This window comes from Onychostruthus taczanowskii, unplaced genomic scaffold (genome assembly GCF_017590055.1).
Source record: "Onychostruthus taczanowskii isolate IOZ18803 unplaced genomic scaffold, ASM1759005v1 scaffold112, whole genome shotgun sequence".
NCBI classification, from domain to species: domain Eukaryota; kingdom Metazoa; phylum Chordata; class Aves; order Passeriformes; family Passeridae; genus Onychostruthus; species Onychostruthus taczanowskii.
The window spans coordinates 249,165-268,400 of record NW_024497852.1 but is presented as its reverse complement, the minus strand read 5'-3'; the positions used below and the strand labels follow the sequence as shown (position 1 = coordinate 268,400).

Below are 19,236 nucleotides of genomic sequence, written 5' to 3'. Positions count from 1 at the left end.
GAATTCTCTGTTCTTCCCAAAATCCCATCCCAGGAGCAGGAATTCTGTGGGGTTTTTTTTGGAAATCCATCCCAGGAGCAGGAATTCTGTTCTTCCCAAAATCCCAACCGTGGGAGCAGGAATTCTCTGTTCTTCCCAAAATCCCATCCCAGGAGCAGGAATTCTGTGGGGTTTTTTTTGGAAATCCATCCCAGGAGCAGGAATTCTGTTCTTCCCAAAATCCCAACCGTGGGAGCAGGAATTCTCTGTTCTTCCCAGAAATCCATCCCAGGAGCAGGAATTCTCTGTTCTTCCTTCAGCAAGGGGACAGCCCTGGGGAGAATCCCCCAGCAGGGACCTGCAGGACCCTTTTTAAGCCGCTCCAGAACCTACACGGGTTTTTTTTCCAAGGAAATTGAAGCTCCTGGGCCTCCCCCAGAGGGCTGGGCTGGAGCTCCTGAGGTGGATTTCCAGGCAGTGACTCCTCCAAGGTCACCTCTGCAGTCCCTGGGTGGCAGCTGGAGCACAGCTGGAGCACAGCTGGCCTCGGGGTCCCCTTCCCGGGGCAGGACAGGAGCTGCCCTGCCCAGGCTGGAGCTGGGGAGGGCTCAGAGGGAGGGTCCAGGGGGTGTCACAGCGGGGCTGAGAACGCGGAGCAACACCAGGGACACAAAGCCAGCCCCTGATCCCACCTGGGCCAGCACAGCCACCAGTCCCCCAGCCAAACTGGGCCACAGGGAGCCCCCAGCCCCAGGGGACAGGTGACAGGGCACAGCCCAGCCCCGAGGGGCCCTGTCCTGGCAGTGGCGTGTCCTCCCCGGCTCCGGGCAGGGCTGGCAGGGGGCAGGGGTGAAGTCCTCCTCGGGCCTGTCCTTGGCAGGGTCCCAGAGCAGGGTCCTGGGCAGTGCCAGGCCCTGGCAGCCGTGGCCACGCCGCCCTCACAACCTCTTGTCCTTCACGAGGCCGTTCTTGAGGTGCAGCCTGGGGAAGAGCAGAGCCCGGGGTCAGCCCCGTGCCCACGGCAAATCCCTCCCCAGTGCCCTGCTGGGGACACTCCTGTCCCCAGATTTGTGCAGGTTGATGGATCCAGCACGAGGGAGAAGCTCCAGGGAGAGCTCAGAGCCCTTGCAGGGCCTGAAGGGGCTCCAGGAGAGCTGGAGAGGGACTGGGGACAAGGCCTGCAGGGACAGGACACAGGGAGTGGATTTAAACTGGGAAAAGGGAGATTTGGGTGGGATCTTGGGAAGGGATTCCTGGCTGGGAGGGTGGGGAGGGAATTCCCAGAGCAGCTGTGGCTGCCCCTGCATCCCTGGAAGTGCCCAAGGCCAGATCCCAGGATCATGGGAAGTGTCCCAGGGGTGGAGCTGGATGTGCTTTAGGGTTTTCTGACCCAAACCAGTCTGGAACTCCACGTACCCTTCCTTCAGAGCCTGGGGCAGCTGGATCCCAGCCTCCTTCCCGGGTTTCCTGCTCTCCTCCACGTCGTACTCACGGACATCGTTCACCTCCTGCATCTGCCCCAGCAGCACCTTGGCCACGAACAGCACGATGTACTGGGGGGCACAGGGGGACAGGGACCCTCAGGCACGGCCCGAGCCGGGGGAGACCTTTCCCTGCTGCCCCCACCCCATTTCGGGCAGGGCAGCTCCCCCCCGGGATGGTCACAGCCCCGGGATGGGGTGGAACTCCACTGGTTTCATCCCAGGGATGATGGAATCACAGCTCCTTGCCCTGCCCCACGGATCTCCGCTCTCCAGCCCTCCCTGGGGCATGCAGGAGCATTCCCAGAGCGTTCACACCTCTCTCCAGTCCCCTTTCTGGGGGGCAGGAGCGCTCCCAGAAGCGTTCACACCTCTCTCAAACCCCTTATCACTCCCCGCGGGGTGTCAGACAGTCTGAATTCCCCCCCAGCCTTCCCCCCTCCCCTGACCCCCCCAAACCCTCCTCCATCGCTGCCATGCCAGCAGCAGCAGCCGGGAGAGCGCTGTCCCCAAGGGGAGGGGACACCTCCCTGCTGTCCCCAAGGGGAGGGGACACCTCCCTGCTGTCCCCAAGGGGAGGGGACACCTCCCTGCTGTCCCCAAGGGGAGGGGACACCTCCCTGCTGTCCCCAAGCCCAGTTTGGGCAGAGCAGCTCCCTGAGGGGCGGCCACCAGCCCGGGATCACCCACCAGGAACCAGTAGATGTTCATCAGGGTGAGAACCAGCAGCAGGGCGTTGAAGAAGAAGTAGAAGGGGATGTTGGGGACGGACTGCAGGCTGGAGTGGCAGGTGGCGTAGAGCACCTTGAGGGGGAACCAGTAGAGACGGAACCAGAACCTGCCAGGGACAGGGACAGCCTGGGTCAGTGTCCCCCTGGCAGAGGACAGAGCCAGCACAGCCTGCTGGCCCCTGGACCCCAATTCCTGCTCCTGGGAAAGGGACAGAGCCAGCACAGCCTGCTCATCCATCATCCATCCATCCCTGTGTCCATCTATCATCCATCCATCCCTGTGTCCATCCATCCATGGATCCGTGCATCCATCCATCCATCAATCCATCCATCCATCCCTCCATCCATCCATCATCCGTCCATCCATCCCTGTGTCCATCCATCCATGGATCCGTGCATCCATCCATCCATCATCCATCCATGCATCCATCCTCCATCTCTTTGTTTTCCAGGATTAGCTGGATTTTGGGACAGCCCTGCCTCCCTTTTCCTGCCGAGAAAAGCGCATCCATGTCCTCCTCCTGCTCCTCCTGCTCCTCCTCCTCCTCCTCCCCCCGTGTCACAGGAATTTCACAGGCACTCGCTGGTGACAGACCCGGCACTACAGAGGGATTCCGAGCCCAGCAGGAGCTCGGCCCCTTCCCAGCCAAAATCCCCCAGGAGATGCTGGGAGGTGCCAAAACCAGAGGAGAGATGCTGGGAGGAGAGAGGGGACTGGGATCAGGGGGACAAAAATCCGCCAAAGAGGGACAGGATTGGGATCAGGGAGGGTCGGGAGTGGGGTCAGGGACACAAATCCAGCAGGGAGGAAGGTCGGGATAGGGATCAGGGGACCCAAACCCACCGGGGAAGGTCCGGATTGGGATCAGGGACACAAATCCAGCAGAGAGGAAGGTCAGGATTGGGATCAGAGGACCCAGACCCACAGGAAAGGTCAGGATTGGGATCAGGGACACAAATCCAGCAGGGAGGACGGTCAGGATTGGGATCAGGGACCCAGACCCACAGGGAAGGTCAGGATTGGGATCAGGGACACAAATCCAGCAGGGAGGAAGGTCAGGATTGGGATCAGAGGACCCAGACCCACAGGAAAGGTCAGGATTGGGATCAGGGACACAAATCCAGCAGGGGAGGAAGGTCAGGATTGGGATGAGGGACCCAGACCCACCAGGGGAGAAAGGTCAGGATTGGGATCAGGGACCCAAACCCACCAGGGAAGGGTCGGGATTGGGATGAGGGACCCAGACCCACCAGGGAAGGTCAGGATTGGGATCAGGGGCACAAATCCAGCAGGGAGGACGGTCAGGATTGGGATCAGGGGCACAAATCCAGCAGGGAGGACGGTCAGGATTGGGATCAGGGGCACAAATCCAGCAGGGAGGACGGTCAGGATTGGGATCAGGGGCACAAATCCAGCAGGGAGGACGGTCAGGATTGGGATCAGGGGCACAAATCCAGCAGGGAGGACGGTCAGGATTGGGATCAGGGGCACAAATCCAGCAGGGAGGAAGGTCAGGATTGGGCTGAGGGACCCAGACCCACCAGGGAAGGTCAGGAATGGGATCAGGGACACAAATCCAGCAGGGAGGACGGTCAGGATTGGGATCAGGGACCCAGACCCACAGGGAAGGTCAGGATTGGGATGAGGGACACAAATCCAGCAGGGAGGAAGGTCAGGATTGGGATCAGGGGACCCAGACCCACCAGGGAAGGTCAGGATTGGGACCAGGGACCCAGACCCACAGGGAAGATCAGGATTGTGATGAGGGTCCCAGACCCACAGGGAAGGTCAGGATTGGGACGAGGGACCCAGACCCACCAGGGGAGGAAGGTCAGGATTGGGATCAGGGACACAAATCCAGCAGGGAGGAAGGTCAGGATTGGGATGAGGGACCAGACCCACCAGCTGACGCTGAAGGCCAGGCAGCCGATGTTGGAGACGACGTCGTTGAGGCGGTGGTAGACCCCGCCGCGGTGCTTGAAGTACACGTTGAGCTTGGTGAACTCCAGCTGCACGTCGTTGACGTCGTGCAGGAACAGCACCAGCACGCCCACGTTGTGGTACCTGGGGGCAACAGCGGGGAAATGCGGGAAAGCTGCGGGGAAATGGGGGAAAACCGCGGGGAAATGGGAAAAACAGGGAAAAATGCAGGGAAATGGGGAAAAACCGCTGGGAAATGGGAAAAAATGGGGAAAAATGCAGGGGAATGGGGAAAAACGGGGGGAAAAATGTGGGGAAATGGGAAAAAATGGGGAAAAATGCAGGGGAATGGGGAAAAACGTGGGGAAAAATGTGGGGAAATGGGAAAAAATGGGGAAAAACTATGGGGGAAAATGGGGTAAATGGGAAAAAACATGGGGAAATGGGGAAAAACCGCGGGGAAATGGGGAAAAATGGGGAAAAATGCAGGGGAATGGGGGAAAAACGTGGGGAAAAATGGGGTAAATGGGAAAAAAATGGGGGAAAACCATGGGGAAATGGGGGAAATGGGAAAAACAATGGGGAAATGGAGAAAAAACTGTGGGGAAATGGGGAAAAACTGTGGGGAAATGGGGATAACTGCAGGGAAATGGGACAAATCATGGGGAAATGGGGAAAAACCATGGGGAAATGGAGAAAAACTGTGGAGAAATGGGGGAAAGCCACGGGGGAAATGGGGAAAAAACATGGGGAACATGGGGGAAAATGGGGAAATGAAATGGGGAAAAACCATGGGGAAATGGGGAAAATAGGGAAAATGGGGGGAAACAAAGGCATAGAAGGAGGCAAGGAGGGAGGGTCGGGCTCATCTGAAGGGAGGAAGGGTCAGGTTCACTTGAAGGGCAGGAGGAGGCAGGAGGGAGGTTCAGGCTCACCTGAAGGGTGGGAGGAGGCAGGAGGGAGGGTCAGGCTCACCTGAAGGGTGGGAGGAGGCAGGAGGGAGGATCAGGCTCACCTGGAGGGAGGCCAGGCTCACCTGAACGCGTAGGAGGAGGCAGGAGGGAGGGTCAGGGCTCACCTGAAGGGCCCTGGGGGCAACAGCAGGGAAATGCGGGAAAGCTGCGGGGAAATGGGGGAAAACCGCGGGGAAATGGGAAAAAATGGGGAAAAATGCAGGGAAATGGGGGAAAAACGTGGGGAAAAATGTGGGGAAATGGGAAAAAATGGGGAAAAATGCAGGGAAATGGGGGAAAAACGTGGGGAAAAATGTGGGGAAATGGGAAAAAATGGGGAAAAATGCAGGGAAATGGGGGAAAAACGTGGGGAAAAATGTGGGGAAATGGGAAAAAAATGGGGAAAAATGCAGGGGAATGGGGGAAAATGGGGAAAAAATGTGGGGAAATGGGACAAATCATGGGGAAATGGGGAAAAACCATGGGGAAATGGAGAAAAACTGTGGAGAAATGGGGGAAAGCCACGGGGAAAATGGGGAAATGAAATGGGGAAAAACCATGGGGAAAAATGGGAAAAGGGGGGGAAATGAAGGCACAGGAGGAGGCAAGGAGGGAGGGTCGGGCTTATCTGAAGGGAGGGAGGGAGGTCAGGTTCACCTGAAGGGCAGGAGGAGGTAGGAGGGAGGGTCAGGGCTCACCAGAAGGGCGGGAGGAGGCAGGAGGGATGCCAGGCTCATCTGAAGGGCGGGAGGAGGCAGGAAGGAGGGTCAGGGCTCACCTGAAGGGTGGGAGGGAGGCCAGGCTCACCTGGAGGGAGGGAGGGAGGCCAGGCTCACCTGAAGGCGTAGGAGGAGGCAGGAGGGAGGGTCAGGGCTCACCTGAAGGGCAGGAGGGAGGGTCAGGGCTCACCTGAAGGGCAGGAGGGAGGGTCAGGGCTCACCTGAAGGGCGGGAGGAGGCAGGAGGGAGGGTCAGGCTCACCTGAAGGGCGGGAGGGAGGCCAGGCTCACCTGAAGGCGTAGGAGGAGGCCAGCAGCGTGAGGGTGACCAGGTGGTGCAGCAGCATCGCAGGGTTGGAATGAGGAGATTTTTAAATCATTATTTAGTGCAGGGGTTGGAATGAGGAGATTTTTAAACCCTGATTTGGGCAGGGTTGGAATGAGGAGATTTTTAAACCCTGATTTGGGCAGGGTTGGAATGAGGAGATTTTTAAACCCTGCCCTGAGCAGGGTTGGAATGAGAAGACTTTTAAACCCTGATTTGGGCAGGGTTGGAATGAGGAGATTTTTAAACCCTGCCCTGAGCAGGGTTGGAATGAGGAGATTTTTAAACCCTGCCCTGAGCAGGGTTGGAATGAGGAGATTTTTAAACCCTGCCCTGAGCAGGGTTGGAATGAGGAGATTTTTAAACCCTGCCCTGAGCAGGGTTGGAATGAGGAGATTTTTAAACCCTGCCCTGAGCAGGGTTGGAATGAGGAGATTTTTAAACCCTGCCCTGAGCAGGGTTGGAATGAGGAGATTTTTAAACCCTGCCCTGAGCAGGGTTGGAATGAGGAGATTTTTAAACCCTGCCCTGAGCAGGGTTGGAATGAGGAGATTTTTAAACCCTGCCCTGAGCAGGGTTGGAATGAGGAGATTTTTAAACCCTGCCCTGAGCAGGGTTGGAATGAGGAGATTTTTAAACCCTGCCCTGAGCAGGGTTGGAATGAGGAGATTTTTCAGCCCGACCTTCTGCCCCTGCCCACGGCCATGAGCTGATCCTCACGATCCTCCTCAGCCCAGCCCACTCCATGATTGAATTGTCCATGATTTAATTATCCATGATTTCATTGTTTCCTGATTCACTCAGCCCCTCCAGCAGCCACCAAGTGACTGAAGGAAGGGAACGCCCAGACACCCCCTCGCGCCCTTTCTGCACCCAGATCAGGGTAAAAAAAAGGGAATTTAGGGGCTGGCTCTGCCATCCTCACCGTAGAAGACAGAGGGGGGGTCGTGGAAGAAGGGGTAGTCGGTGCAGAAGAGCAGGTAGGCGCCGTAGGACCACGACAAGGAGTAGAAAAGCAACTTCCAGGCGCTCTCGGGCATCTTGGCAGCATCTCTGGGCTGCAGCTTGCACCACTCCCCGAAGGGCTGCGGGCCAAAGGGGGAATCTCAGCCCAGGGTGGAGCCAGCCAGGCTCGGATCCCCGAGTGAGGCTGGGGAAGGGGAAATCGGGAGGGTGGAGACCCTCCGGGAGCTGTGAAAGGGGAGCCCGGAGCATCCTCCCCGGAGTATCCCCGGAGCATCCTCTCCCTCCCCGGAGCATCCTCCCCGGAGTATCCCCGGAGCATCCCTGAAGCATCCTCTCCCTCCCTGGAGCATCGTCCCCGGAGTATCCCCGGAGCATCCCTGAAGCATCCTCTCCCTCCCTGGAGCATCCTCCCCGGAGTATCCCCGGAGCATCCTCCTCTCCGGAGCATCCTCCCCCTCCCCGGAGTATCCCCGGAGTATCCCTGAAGCATCCTCTCCCTCCCTGGAGCATCCTCCCCGGAGGATCCCCGGAGCATCCTCCCCCTCCCCGAGGCATCCCCGGAGTATCCCCGGAGCATCCTCTCCCTCCCCGGAGCATCCTCCCCCTCCCCGAGGCATCCCCGGAGTATCCCCGGAGCATCCTCTCCCTCCCCGGAGCATCCTCCCCCTCCCCGAGGCATCCCCGGAGTATCCCCGGAGCATCCTCTCCCTCCCCGGAGCATCCTCCCCCTCCCCGAGGCATCCCCGGAGTATCCCCGGAGCATCCTCTCCCTCCCCGGAGCATCCTCCCCCTCCCCGAGGCATCCCCGGAGTATCCCCGGAGCATCCTCTCCCTCCCCGGAGCATCCTCCCCCTCCCCGAGGCATCCCCGGAGTATCCCCGGAGCATCCTCTCCCTCCCCGGAGCATCCTCCCCCTCCCCGAGGCATCCCCGGAGTATCCCCGGAGCATCCTCTCCCTCCCCGGGGCACCCCGGGCACGGCTGGCACGGGCAGAGTGGAGCCGGGAACGCAGAAAATCCAAATAAAGTGCAGGAAAGCCCCGAGGAGAAGCTCTAACGACATTATCCCGGCGGATGGAATCCCGGGAAAAAGGGAAATGGACGGGCAGGGAAAGGCTGGGCACAGCCCTGGGCACTGCCACCAGGTGCCAGCAGGTGCCACCAGCGCCGGGGACCTGGTGCTGTGCCACCCCTCCCCGCATTCCCAGCCCCAATCCCGCCGGGATTTCAGAGGGCAAACCTCCCCAAAGCTGCCCAAAATCAGGGCAGGGAGGACGGGCAGCTCTGCTGGGGAATCACCAAACGAAATTCCTGAAATTCCTCGTCCTGGATCCCCAAGGGGACAGGGACAAGCTGGGAGTCACAGGAAAACGTGGAACAGCCTCATTTTTTTGGGGAACAAATGGACCCAGCATGGCACAGCTTCATTTTTTTTGGGAATAAATGCATCCAGCATAGCACAGCCTCGTTTTTTTGGGGGGATATAAATGGATCCAGCCTCATTTTTTTGGGGAATAAATGGATCCAGCAAGGCACAACCCTGGGTTTTTGGGAATAAAGGGAGCAGGGGTTCTGCCCTCTCCTGTGTCCCAGGGAGGGTTTCCACCCCCCGCTGGCAGCTGAGCCATTCCAGACCCCATTCCTGCCTCCCACCAGGGCAGTGCCAGCACCGGGGTCCCTGAGAAATCCCAAATCCCCCCCAGGAGCTCCAGATGAGCCCCAGGTGAAAACAAAACTCTGCAGGGTAACAGGACCCTGCCTGGGTCAGCACTTTCTGCTCCTAAATTAAGGCCCCAGCTGTCCCTGGTGCTTGGCCCCTTCTCCAGGGGCTCCAATCCCAAAAGCTCTGGGGTTTCTGGGCTCCTATCCCAAAAGCTCTGGGGTTTCTGGGCTCCTATCCCAAAAGCTCTGGGGTTTCTGGGCTCCAATCCCAAAAGCTCTGGGGTTTCTGGGCACGTCCCACGCTGGGAGCTGCTCCCAAGGCCTTTTCCAAGGGGAAAAGAGGAGCAGGCTCAGAGGGGGATCAATAATGCTCAGAAAGCTTTAGTTCCTGGGGTGTCCACACGGCAGGGACACGGGGACAGCCCAGGGGATTTGGGATCCTCAAAGCCCCGCTCACCCCATGAGGGTTTGGGGTGAGAGTGACCACAGGGATCTGTGGAGCAGGGATCCCCTACCCCAGGCTGGATTTGGGAATCTGAGCTCTCCTGCTCACCCCACGAGGTTTGGGGTGGAAAGGACCACAGGGATCTGTGGGGCAGGGATCCCCTATCCCAGGGTGGATTTGGGATCTGAGCTCTCCTGCTCACCCCATGAGGTTTGGGGTGGAAAGGACCACAGGGATCTGTGGGGCAGGGATCCCCTATCCCAGGATGGATTTAGGATCTGAGCTCTCCTGCTCACCCCATGAGGTTTGGGGTGGAAAGGACCACAGGGATCTGTGGGGTCTCTTCCCCTATCCCAGGCTGGATTTGGGATCTGTACTCGACCTCAAATCCCTGCTCACCCCATGAGGGTTTGGGGTGAGAGGGACCACAGGGATCATCCAGTTCCAGTCCTCCCCCTATCCCAGCATGGATTTGGGATCCGAGCTCAGGCTCAAATCCCTGCTCACCCCACAGGGGTTTGGGATGCAAGAGACCACAGGGATCTGTGGGGTCTGTGGGGCAGGGACAGCTTTGGGATCTGAGCTTGGCCTCAAATCCCTGCTCACCCCACAAGGGTTTGGGGTGGGAAGGACCACAAGGATCTGTGGGATCCCTTCGCCTATCCCAGGCTGGATTTGGGATGCTGAGCCTCAAATCCCTGCTCACCCCATCAGGGTTTGGGTGGAGGGGACCACAAGAATCTGTGGGATCCCTTCCCCTACCCCACGCTGGATTTGGGATGCTGAGCCTCAAATCCCTGCTCACCCCATCAGGGTTTGGGTGGAGGGGACCACAAGGATTCTGTGGGATCCCTTCCCCTATCCCAGGCTGGATTTGGGATCTGAGCTCGGCCTCAAATCCCTGCTCATCCCACAAGGGTTTGGGGTGGGAGGGCCCGCAGGGATCGCCCGGCCCCAGCCCTTCCCCCACCCCGGGGCTCCGGGAAGGGGAGGTGACTCCAGAGGGGGACACGGGGGACACGGGGGTGTCCCTGGGGCTGTCCGCTCTGCCCCGTGGGGGGGGGCAGGGGGGTGGGGGATGTCCTCCCATCACCCGGCTGCCGTTGCCATGGTGACGGCGCAGAGATGCCCGTTGCTACGGGCGACGGAGCCGCGTCGGGAGCCGGGATCCGGCTGGGCTGGAGGAGCCCAGGGCTGCTGGCGGTGATGTCACGGGGCTCTGCTTAAAGGGCAGCGTCCCCCTGCCTCCCCTCCTCCTCCTCCTCCTCCTCCTCCGCGGGGGGAAGGGGCTGGCACAGGAGCCCGGCGGAGCTGGGGCTGCCCGCGGGGTCGGGAGAGGAGAGAACGCAGCTGCTCCCTTTGCCAGCCTCCAGCACAGCCGGGACCCCTAAATCCATCCATGGGGATCCCTAAATCCATCCCTGGGGATCCCTAAATCCATCCCTGGGGATCCCTAAATCCATCCCTGGGGATCCCTAAATCCATCCCTGGGGATCCCTAAATTCACACCAGGGATCCCTAAATCCATCCCTGGGGATCCCTAAATTCACAGCAGGGATCCCTAAATCCATCCCTGGGGATCCCTAAATCCATCCCTGGGGATCCCTAAATCCATCCCTGGGGATCCCTAAATCCATCCCTGGGGATCCCTAAACCCATCCATGGGGATCCCTAAATCCACAGCCAGGAATCCCTAAATCCACACCCAGCTCCAAGGATCCCTAAATCCTAGGCTAGGGACCCTTAAATCCATCCCTGGGGATCCCTAAATCCATCCCTGGAGATCCCTAAATTCACACCAGGGATCCCTAAATCTATCCCTGGGGATCCCTAAATCCACAGCCAGGAATCCCTAAATCCATCCCTAGGAATCCCTAAATCCACACCCAGCTCCAAGGATCCCTAAATCCTAGGCTAGGGACCCTTAAATCCATCCCTGGGGATCTCCAAATCCACTCCTGGGGATCCCTAAATCCCCACTCAGCTCCAGGGATCCCTAAATCCATCCCTAGCTCCAGCAGCAGGACACAGGAGCATCCAGGGACCCCTAAATGCATCCCCGGCTCCAGGGATCCCTAAATCCACCCCCAGGGATCCCTAAATCCACCCCCAGGGACCCCTAAATCCATCCCCAGGGATCCCTAAATCCATCCCTAGCTCCAGCAGCAGGACACAGGAGCATCCAGGGACCCCTCAATCCATCCCCAGAGTCCACTCAATCCACCCCCAGGGGTCCCTAAATCCACCCCCAGGGACCCCTAAATCCATCCCCAGGGGTCCCTAAATCCATCCCCAGAGGCCCCTCAATCCATCCCCAGTGGTCCCTAAATCCACCCCCAGGGACCCCTAAATCCATCCCCAGGGACCCCTCAATCCACCCCCAGGGGTCCCTAAATCCATCCCCAGAGTCCCCTCAATCCATCCCCAGTGGTCCCTCAATCCACCCCCAGGGATCCCTATATCCACCCCCAGGGGTCCCTAAATCCACCCCCAGGGACCCCTAAATCCATCCCCAGGGGTCCCTAAATCCACCCCCAGGGGTCCCTATATCCATCCCCAGGGATCCCTAAATCCACCCCCAGGGACCCCTCAATCCACCCCCCGCCCCAGCAGCAGTGCCCGGCAGAGCCGGGCAGGGGGAAGGGCACCCAGTCCGGAGGAGCCGGATGCCCCAGGGCCGGTGCCAGGGCTGGAAGGAGCCCGGCGGTGCCAGGGCTGGTGCCAGGGCTGGCTGCGGGCACAGAACGTTCCCCAGGGACACAAAGGAGCGGCTGGCACGGAGCATCCCCAGGAACTGGCAGTGCCAGCGGGGAGGGATGAGCCAGGACAGCTCCGAGCCCGGCCCCGAGGCTCCTGCCCCTTCTCAAGGCTGTGTGTGCCCCAGGGGGCTCGGTGCCCTCTGTGCCCCCTGTCCCCTCTGTCCCCCTGTCCCGGGGCACTGCCAGGGACAGGGCAGCTGCAGCTTCTTTGGGAATTCCGCCCCAAATGGAATGATTCCTCCCCAAAATCCCACCCAGCGCTGCCCTGGCAGCCTGAAAAAGGAAAATCCAGGAAAAAAAATCCCTGATTTGTGAGGCCAGAGGAGCCCGGGGACACCAGGGCAGTGATTGTCACCCACCGAGAGAGGCTGGGGACACCAGGGCAGTGACTGTCACCCCACTCTCCCCATCCCCACAGCAGCTCCGTGCCTCAGTTTCCCCGCACCGTGCCAAGCTCCGGCCAACATTTCCCAGCTCCACCAGTGGCAAAAGGCGATTTCCCCCCCCAAAAAGGCGATTTTCCCCAAAAAAAAGGCGATTTTCCCCCCAAAAAAAGGCGATTTCCCCCCCCAAAAAAAGGCGATTTTCCCCCCAGACACCGAGCAGAAGTTATTTTATGCCCTGGATCCGCGTTCCCGGGGGGAGAGGAGCAGCAGGAGCCGCTGTCCCGGTGCTGACACAGCAGAGCAGCCCCGGGGGGACAAAGGGCCCTTTGTTGTGGCTTTTCTCCCCCTGCAGCTCCAGGCTTTGTGCTCACAGGAGGAAAAAGCAGAGCCTGCCCCAGCTCGGTGTCCTGTGCTCCCACACGGGGCTGGGGGACAATCTGGGGACATCCCCACCCCCAGGCTGGCATTGGGAAACGAAACCCTGGCAGTGCTGCAGGGGGGGAAGCTGCTTCAAGGACACCAGGAACTCGGAATTCCCAGCATCCTGAATTACCAGGATCATGAATTCCCAGAATCCTGAATTACCAGGATCTTAAATTTCCAGAATCCTGCATTTCCAGAATCCTGAATGTCCAGGATCCTGAATTTCCAACATCCTGAATTACCAGTATCCTGAATTTCCATAATCCTGAATTTCCAGGATCCTGAATTACCAGAATCCTGAATTCCCAGGATCTTGAATTCCCAGGATCCTGAATTTCCAGGATCTTAAATTTCCAGAATCCTGCATTTCCAGAATCCTGCATTTCCAGAATCCTGAATGCCCAGGATCCTGAATGTCCAGGATCCTGAATTTCCAACATCCTGAATTACCAGTATCCTGAATTTCCATAATCCTGAATTTCCAGGATCCTGAATTCCCAGAATCCTGAATTCCCAGAATCCTGCATTTCCAGAATCCTGAATTCCCAGAATTCTGCATTTCCAGGATCCTGAATTCCCAGGATCCTGAATTCCCAGGATCCTGAATTTCCAGGATCCTGAATTACCAGAATCCTGAATTTCCAGAATCCTGAATTCCCAGAATCCTGCATTTCCAGAATCCTGAATTCCCAGAATTCTGCATTTCCAGGATCCTGAATTCCCAGGATCCTGAATTCCCAGGATCCTGAATTTCCAGGATCCTGAATTACCAGAATCCTGAATTTCCAGAATCCTGATTTTCCAGAATTCTGCATTTCCAGGATCCTGAATTCCCAGGATCCTGAATTTCCAGGATCCTGAATTTCCAGACTCCTGCATTTCCAGAATCCTGAATTCCAGTATCCTAAATTTCCAGCTCCCACATCTCCCTGGGGCTGATCTCCTCCAGCCCTGCCACCCTGAGAACATTTTCCAGCATTTTTCCCTGCAGAGGACACTGGGATGTCCTAAAAACCTGGACACCACCAGGTCAGGGTTAGGCTTAGGTTTAGGGTGAGGATTAGGGTTAGAATTAGAGTTAGGATTAGGGTTTGAGTCAGGGTTTGGGTTAGGGTTTAGATTTAGGGTTAAACTGAGGATTGGGTTAGGTTTAAGGTTAGGATTAGGGTTAGGTTTAGGCTGAGTGTTAGGGATAGAGTTAGGGGTAGAATTAGGGTTAGGATTAGAGATTGGGTCAGGGTTTGGGTTAGGGTTTACATTTAGGGTTAGGCTTAGGATTGGATTAGGGTTAAGGTTAGGATAAAGATTAGGGTTAGGGTTAGGTTTAGGATTAGAGTTAGGGGTAGAATTAGGGTTTGGGTTAGGGTTTACATTTAGGGTTAGGCTTAGGATTGGATTAGGGTTAAGGTTAGGATAAAGATTAGGGTTAGGGTTAGGTTTAGGATTAGAGCTAGGGGTAGCATTAGGGTTTGGGTTAGGTTTTAGATTTAGGGTTAGGGTTAGGATTAGCTTTAGAACACACTCTTGCCTGTGGCTGGCTCATAAATGGAGAATTTTGCCCTCTGCAGAGCAAAACTTTGGGGTCAGAGGGGACACCTGAGCACCCCCAAACCCAGCTGCTCCTCCCAGGGGATGTTCCTCCCTCCCAGGTCACTTTTGGGGCTTCCAGGGGGGTCTCAGCAATTCCAGCTGTGCCCCAATCCAGGTGTGCTCCTGGATTTCCCTGCCCCAGGGGAAGGAGGCAGCTCCAGGGGCTTCTCCCATTCTTTTTTCCACTTTGTTTCCAGGCCCGGGTGCCCTCCAGGGGTTTTAATTAGCACAGATGTGCTCAGGTTGCTGCTGTTTAATCCAAGTGCTCCGGGCTGGCACAGCCACCCTCACAGGGACACGTCTGGGGCACCAAGGCAGCCCCAGAACCCTTGGAATTGTTAATCCCGGGATTCCAGGCACGGCAGAACTTTTCCTAGAGCTCAGTTTTAATTTCTGGAGCTGCTCTGCAGCCCCAGGGAGCTCCTGCAGGTGTTTGTGCTCCCAAAATTCAGCGGGACACAGAGCAGGGCCTGGGAAGGAGGGATGAATCCCACAGGGATGTTCGTGCTCTGCTGGCTCTGAGGCTCTTTCCCGACCTTTTAATCCACATTTCCTCCCCTGACTGGGATCTTTCCCACCCTAACACACCCCCCTCGCTGTGTTTGCACCGAGGATTCTGTGAGGAAGCAGCAAAAAGATGAAAATTTGGTCTGAGAAGGGCGAGAAGAAAACCAGGGTTGGAAAATCCCCTCCAAAGCAAGGGGGAAAAACCCAAAAAACCCTTCCTATCACCTGCAGCAGCTCCAGCCCCGCGAGCTGCTCTGCAGCCCCAGGGAGCTCCTGCAGGTGTTTGTGCTCCCAAAATTCAGCGGGACACAGAGCAGGGCCTGGGAAGGAGGGATGAATCCCACAGGGATGTTCGTGCTCTGCTGGCTCTGAGGCTCTTTCCCGACCTTTTAATCCACATTTCCTCCCCTGACTGGGATCTTTCCCACCCTAACACACCCCCCTCGCTGTGTTTGCACCGAGGATTCTGTGAGGAAGCAGCAAAAAGATGAAAATTTGGTCTGAGAAGGGCGAGAAGAAAATCAGGGCTGGAAAATCCCCTCCAAAGCAAGGGGGAAAAACCCTTTGGGAGCTGCTGGGAGGCCTTTCAGGAGTCATTTCAGCCTCCAAGTGAGGAAGGATGCCCCGAGAAGCAAAATCCTGAGCAGGGGAGAAGTTCCTAGGCTCAAACAACTCTTTTTTCGCCCCCTTGAACCATCCTGACCCAGCCCTGCCCTCTCAGGGGCTGTGAGACCCAAACCTGGCAGCTCTTCCAGAAAATCCACAATTCCCATCCTTGCCCACAGCAATTCCAGCCAGGAAATTTTCCAATCTTTTTAAAATACAGCCCTGGAGACGGAGCTGTCCCTCCCTCCCGGGGGAAAGCTGATGCCACCAGAGCCCTGCTCAGCATCTCATCAGCATCAGGCAGAGGCAGCTGGAGCCACAGGAACCCCTCAGCCCCCCTGGCCCTTCTGCAGTTACAGCAGTGACCCATTTCCCCAGGGAATGGCACCTCGGGGCTGCCAGGAGCTGCCAGAGAAATCCAGCATGGCAAAAATTCCCAGCACTTTCCTCATCTACAGCCCCTTCAACCCCTCACAGGGAATGAGGGAAATCAGGCCTGGTATAAATTCCCAGCAGATTCCTCACCCACAGCCCCTTCAACACATCATGGACAGGCTGGGAATGAAGGAAATTCAGCCTGGCACAAATTCTCCTCACAAACTTCACCCACAGCCCCTTCAACACATCATGGACAGGCTGGGAATGAAGGAAATTCAGCCTAGCACAAATTCTCCGCACAAACTTCACCCACAGCACCTTCAAAGCCGCAGAGCCAGACTGGGAATGAAGGAAGTTCAGTTTGGTACAAATTCCCCTCACAATCCTCACCCACACCCCCTCAACCCCTCAGAGCCAGACTGGGAATAAGGGAAATCAGGCCTGGCACGAATTCCCCTCACAATCCTCACCCACAGCCCCTTTTACCCCTCAGAACCTGACAAGGAATGAGGGAAATTCAGTCTGGGACAAATTCCCTGCAGATTCCTTATCTTCAGTCTCTTCAAAACCTCATGGACAGACAGAGGATGGGGGAAATCAGGCCTGGCACAAATTCCCCTCACAAACTTCACCCACAGCCCCTTGAAACCTTCAGAGCCAGACAGGGCATGAGGGAAATCCATCCTGGCACAAATTCCCAGCAGATTCCTCACCCACAGCCCCTCTGACCCCTCAGAGACTGACTGGACATGAATCCAGTCCTGGCATAAATTCCCAGCAGATTCCTCACCCACAGCCCCTTTGATGGATCATGGACAGACGGGATGAGGGAAATCCATCCTGGCACAAATTCCCAGCAGATTCCTCACCCACAGCCCCTTCGATGCATCATGGACAGACAGGGAATGAGGGAAATCCATCCTGGCAGAAATTCTCAGCACTTTCCTCACCCACAGCTCCTTTGACCCCTCACAGGGAATGAGGAAAATCCAGCCTGGCACAAATTCCCCTCACAAACTTCACCCACAGCCCCTTCAATGTCTCATGGACAGCCAGGGGATGGGGGAAATCAGGCCTGGTACAAATTCCCCTCACAGTTCACCCACAGCCCCTTTAACCCCTCAGAACTTGACAGGGCATGAGGGAAATCCATCCTGGCACAAATTCCCAGCACTTTTCTCACCCACAGCCCCTTCAGCACCTCATGGACAGACAGGGAATGGGGAAAATCCAGCCTGGCAAGGGGGGGGGAGGGGGGGGACAGTGTGGGGACAATGGTGGGGACAGTGTGGGGGCAGTGTGGGGACAATGGTGGGGACAATGGTGGGGACAGTGTGGGGGCAGTGTGGGGACAGTGGGGGACAGAGTGGGGACAGCGCTCCGTGGCTGCAGGGCCCGGCGGCAGCGCTGCATCCCCGCGCTGCAGCAGCGAGCTGGGCACGGAGATCTGCTCCAAAAACCGCAGGAATGTGTCCCCTCCGTGTCCCCTCCGTGTCCCCTCCGTGTCCCCTCCGTGTCACCTCTGTGTCACCTCTTCTTCCCCCACGGGCAAGAGACGAGCTGGGACTGAGCGCGAAGGAAAAATCCGTGACCTTCTGGGGATGAGGGGATGGGAACGGAGCGGGGGAGGAGCAGGGAGGGCTGAAATCCTGCGGGATGCAGCTCCGGGAAAGGCACAAAAATGTGGGAATAACGGGGGAGAAATAACCTTCAACCTTGTGGGGATGGAAATGTGGGGGAAATAAAGGGGAAAAGGAGCAGGGGGGATCTGCCGGTGCTCAGGGATGCTCAGATCCTACAGGATGCAGACCTGGAAAAGGCATGGAAGCACGGCAAAAGCCGGGAATAACCGGGAAGAAAAACGCCTCAGCCTTGTGGGGGCAGGGATGGAAACGTGGAGGGGGAAACGGAGCAGGGGGGGCCCTGCCGGTGCTCGGGGATGCTCAGATCCTCCCGGTAAAAGGCACGGAACAACACGGGAATAAAAAAAAAAAAAACCGGGAATAACCGGGAAGAAATAACCTCAGCCTTGAGGGGATGCGGGGATGGATCCGGGGGGGATAGGGCAGGGGGGAACGAACGGAGGGAGCCCTGCCGGTGCTCCGGGATGCTCAAATCCTACAGGATGCAGCCCCGGGAAAGGCATAAAAAACCGGGAATAACCGGGAAGAAATAACCTTCAACCTTGTGGGGATGGAAATGGGGGGAATAAGGGGGGGGAAAGGAGCATGGGGGGCTCTATCAGTGCTCCGGGATACTCAAATCCTACAGGATGCAGCCCCGGGAAAGGCATAAAAAACCGGGAATAACCGGGAAGAAATAACCTTCAACCTTGTGGGGATGGAAAGGGGGGGAAGAAGGGGGGGAAAAGGAGCATGGGGGGCTCTGCCGGTGCTCCGGGATGCTCAAATCCTACAGGATGCAGTCCCGGGAAAGGCATAAAAAACCGGGAATAACCGGGAAGAAATAACCTCAGCCTTGAGGGGATGGGGGATGGATCCGGGGGGGATGGGGCAGGGGGAAAAGGAGCTGGGGGGCTCTCCCGGTGCTCCATCCTCAGGGATGCAGCGGCGCAGGAAGGCACGGAACAACCTGCGAATAACCTGGAAGAAAATCCGCTCAGCCTTGCGGGGCTGCAGCGCCGGGAAGGCGGCGCGGGGAGGCGGCGGAAGGCGGCGGGGGGGGCTCTCCCGGTCCCCGGGGATGCTCCGCGCTCGGCGATGCGGCCCCGCCAGCAAAACCGGGGCGCATCCCTCACCCCACAACCGCATCCCCCCGCATCCCCAACCCCGCAGCGGGGGCGACCGCTGCCCCCCGCGTTCCCCCCGCGTTCCCCCGCGTTCCCCCCGCTCCCGGAGCCCGGCACTGACCCGAAAGAGGCGGCGGGAGCAGGCGCGGCGCAGCGCGGTCCAGCCCAGCGCGCAGAGCCCGCACAGCAGCACCTCCGCCCAGCCCAGGTGCGCGTTCTCGGCCCAGGTGCGCAGCGCCAGCTCCCAGCCGCAGTCCCCGCAGCTGCGGGCGGCCGCGGCCAGGCTGCCGTAACCCCGGCGGAGCAGCTCCCCGTAACCGGGCATGGGCTCCGGAGGAGGCGGCATCGCGGAGCTGCCACGGCCGCGGCCCCGCGCAGGCTCCGGCGGGGCGGGCACCGAGCTCCCCCCCCGCGCCGGTACCGGGCTGGAGCCGCCCCCTGGCACGGCCCGGCCCCCTCGGGCTCGGCCGGGGCTCCCGGAGGGGGAGCGGAGAGAAAAGAACGCGATGGAGGCGCCGCGGGAGGGGCAAAAAAAAAAGGCGAATTTCGGTACCGGGGGGGATGGAAACGGGGGGAGCTCTGTGCGCACCCGGGGAAGAGAGGGGGGCGGCTGGGAGGGGCACGGCCATGGCACGGCGATGGCACGGCCATGGCACGG

The 19,236-nt window shown here is 58.4% G+C and overlaps 1 protein-coding gene across 1 annotated transcript; it reads right to left on the bottom strand.

Annotated features, from left to right (window-relative positions):
* Window positions 1–520: 520 nt before the first annotated feature.
* CERS1 (ceramide synthase 1) lies at window positions 521–18,924 on the bottom strand. Its single transcript, XM_041425169.1, has 7 exons — window positions 18,700–18,924; window positions 7,034–7,193; window positions 6,075–6,144; window positions 4,095–4,256; window positions 2,151–2,298; window positions 1,396–1,532; window positions 521–960 (listed from the first exon to the last, which is right to left on the bottom strand). The coding sequence occupies exons 1-7, from the start codon at window positions 18,922–18,924 to the stop codon at window positions 918–920; spliced, it is 945 nt and encodes a 314-aa protein (XP_041281103.1). The 3' UTR covers window positions 521–917.
* Between the last annotated feature and the right edge of the window lie 312 nt (window positions 18,925–19,236).

What these genes read in the sequence shown, in the direction of transcription:
- CERS1 (XM_041425169.1), bottom strand. Translation starts at nt 18,924, where the DNA reads ATGCCGCCTCCTCCGGAGCCCATGCCCGGTTACGGGGAGCTGCTCCGC. An exon ending in GCTCCCGCCGCCTCTTTCGG is followed by an intron (nt 7,194 to 18,699) that starts GTCAGTGCCGGG and finishes TTTGGCCCGCAG; the next exon opens with CCCTTCGGGGAGTGGTGCAA. An exon ending in TGAACATCTACTGGTTCCTG is followed by an intron (nt 1,533 to 2,150) that starts GTGGGTGATCCC and finishes TGTGCCCCCCAG; the next exon opens with TACATCGTGCTGTTCGTGGC.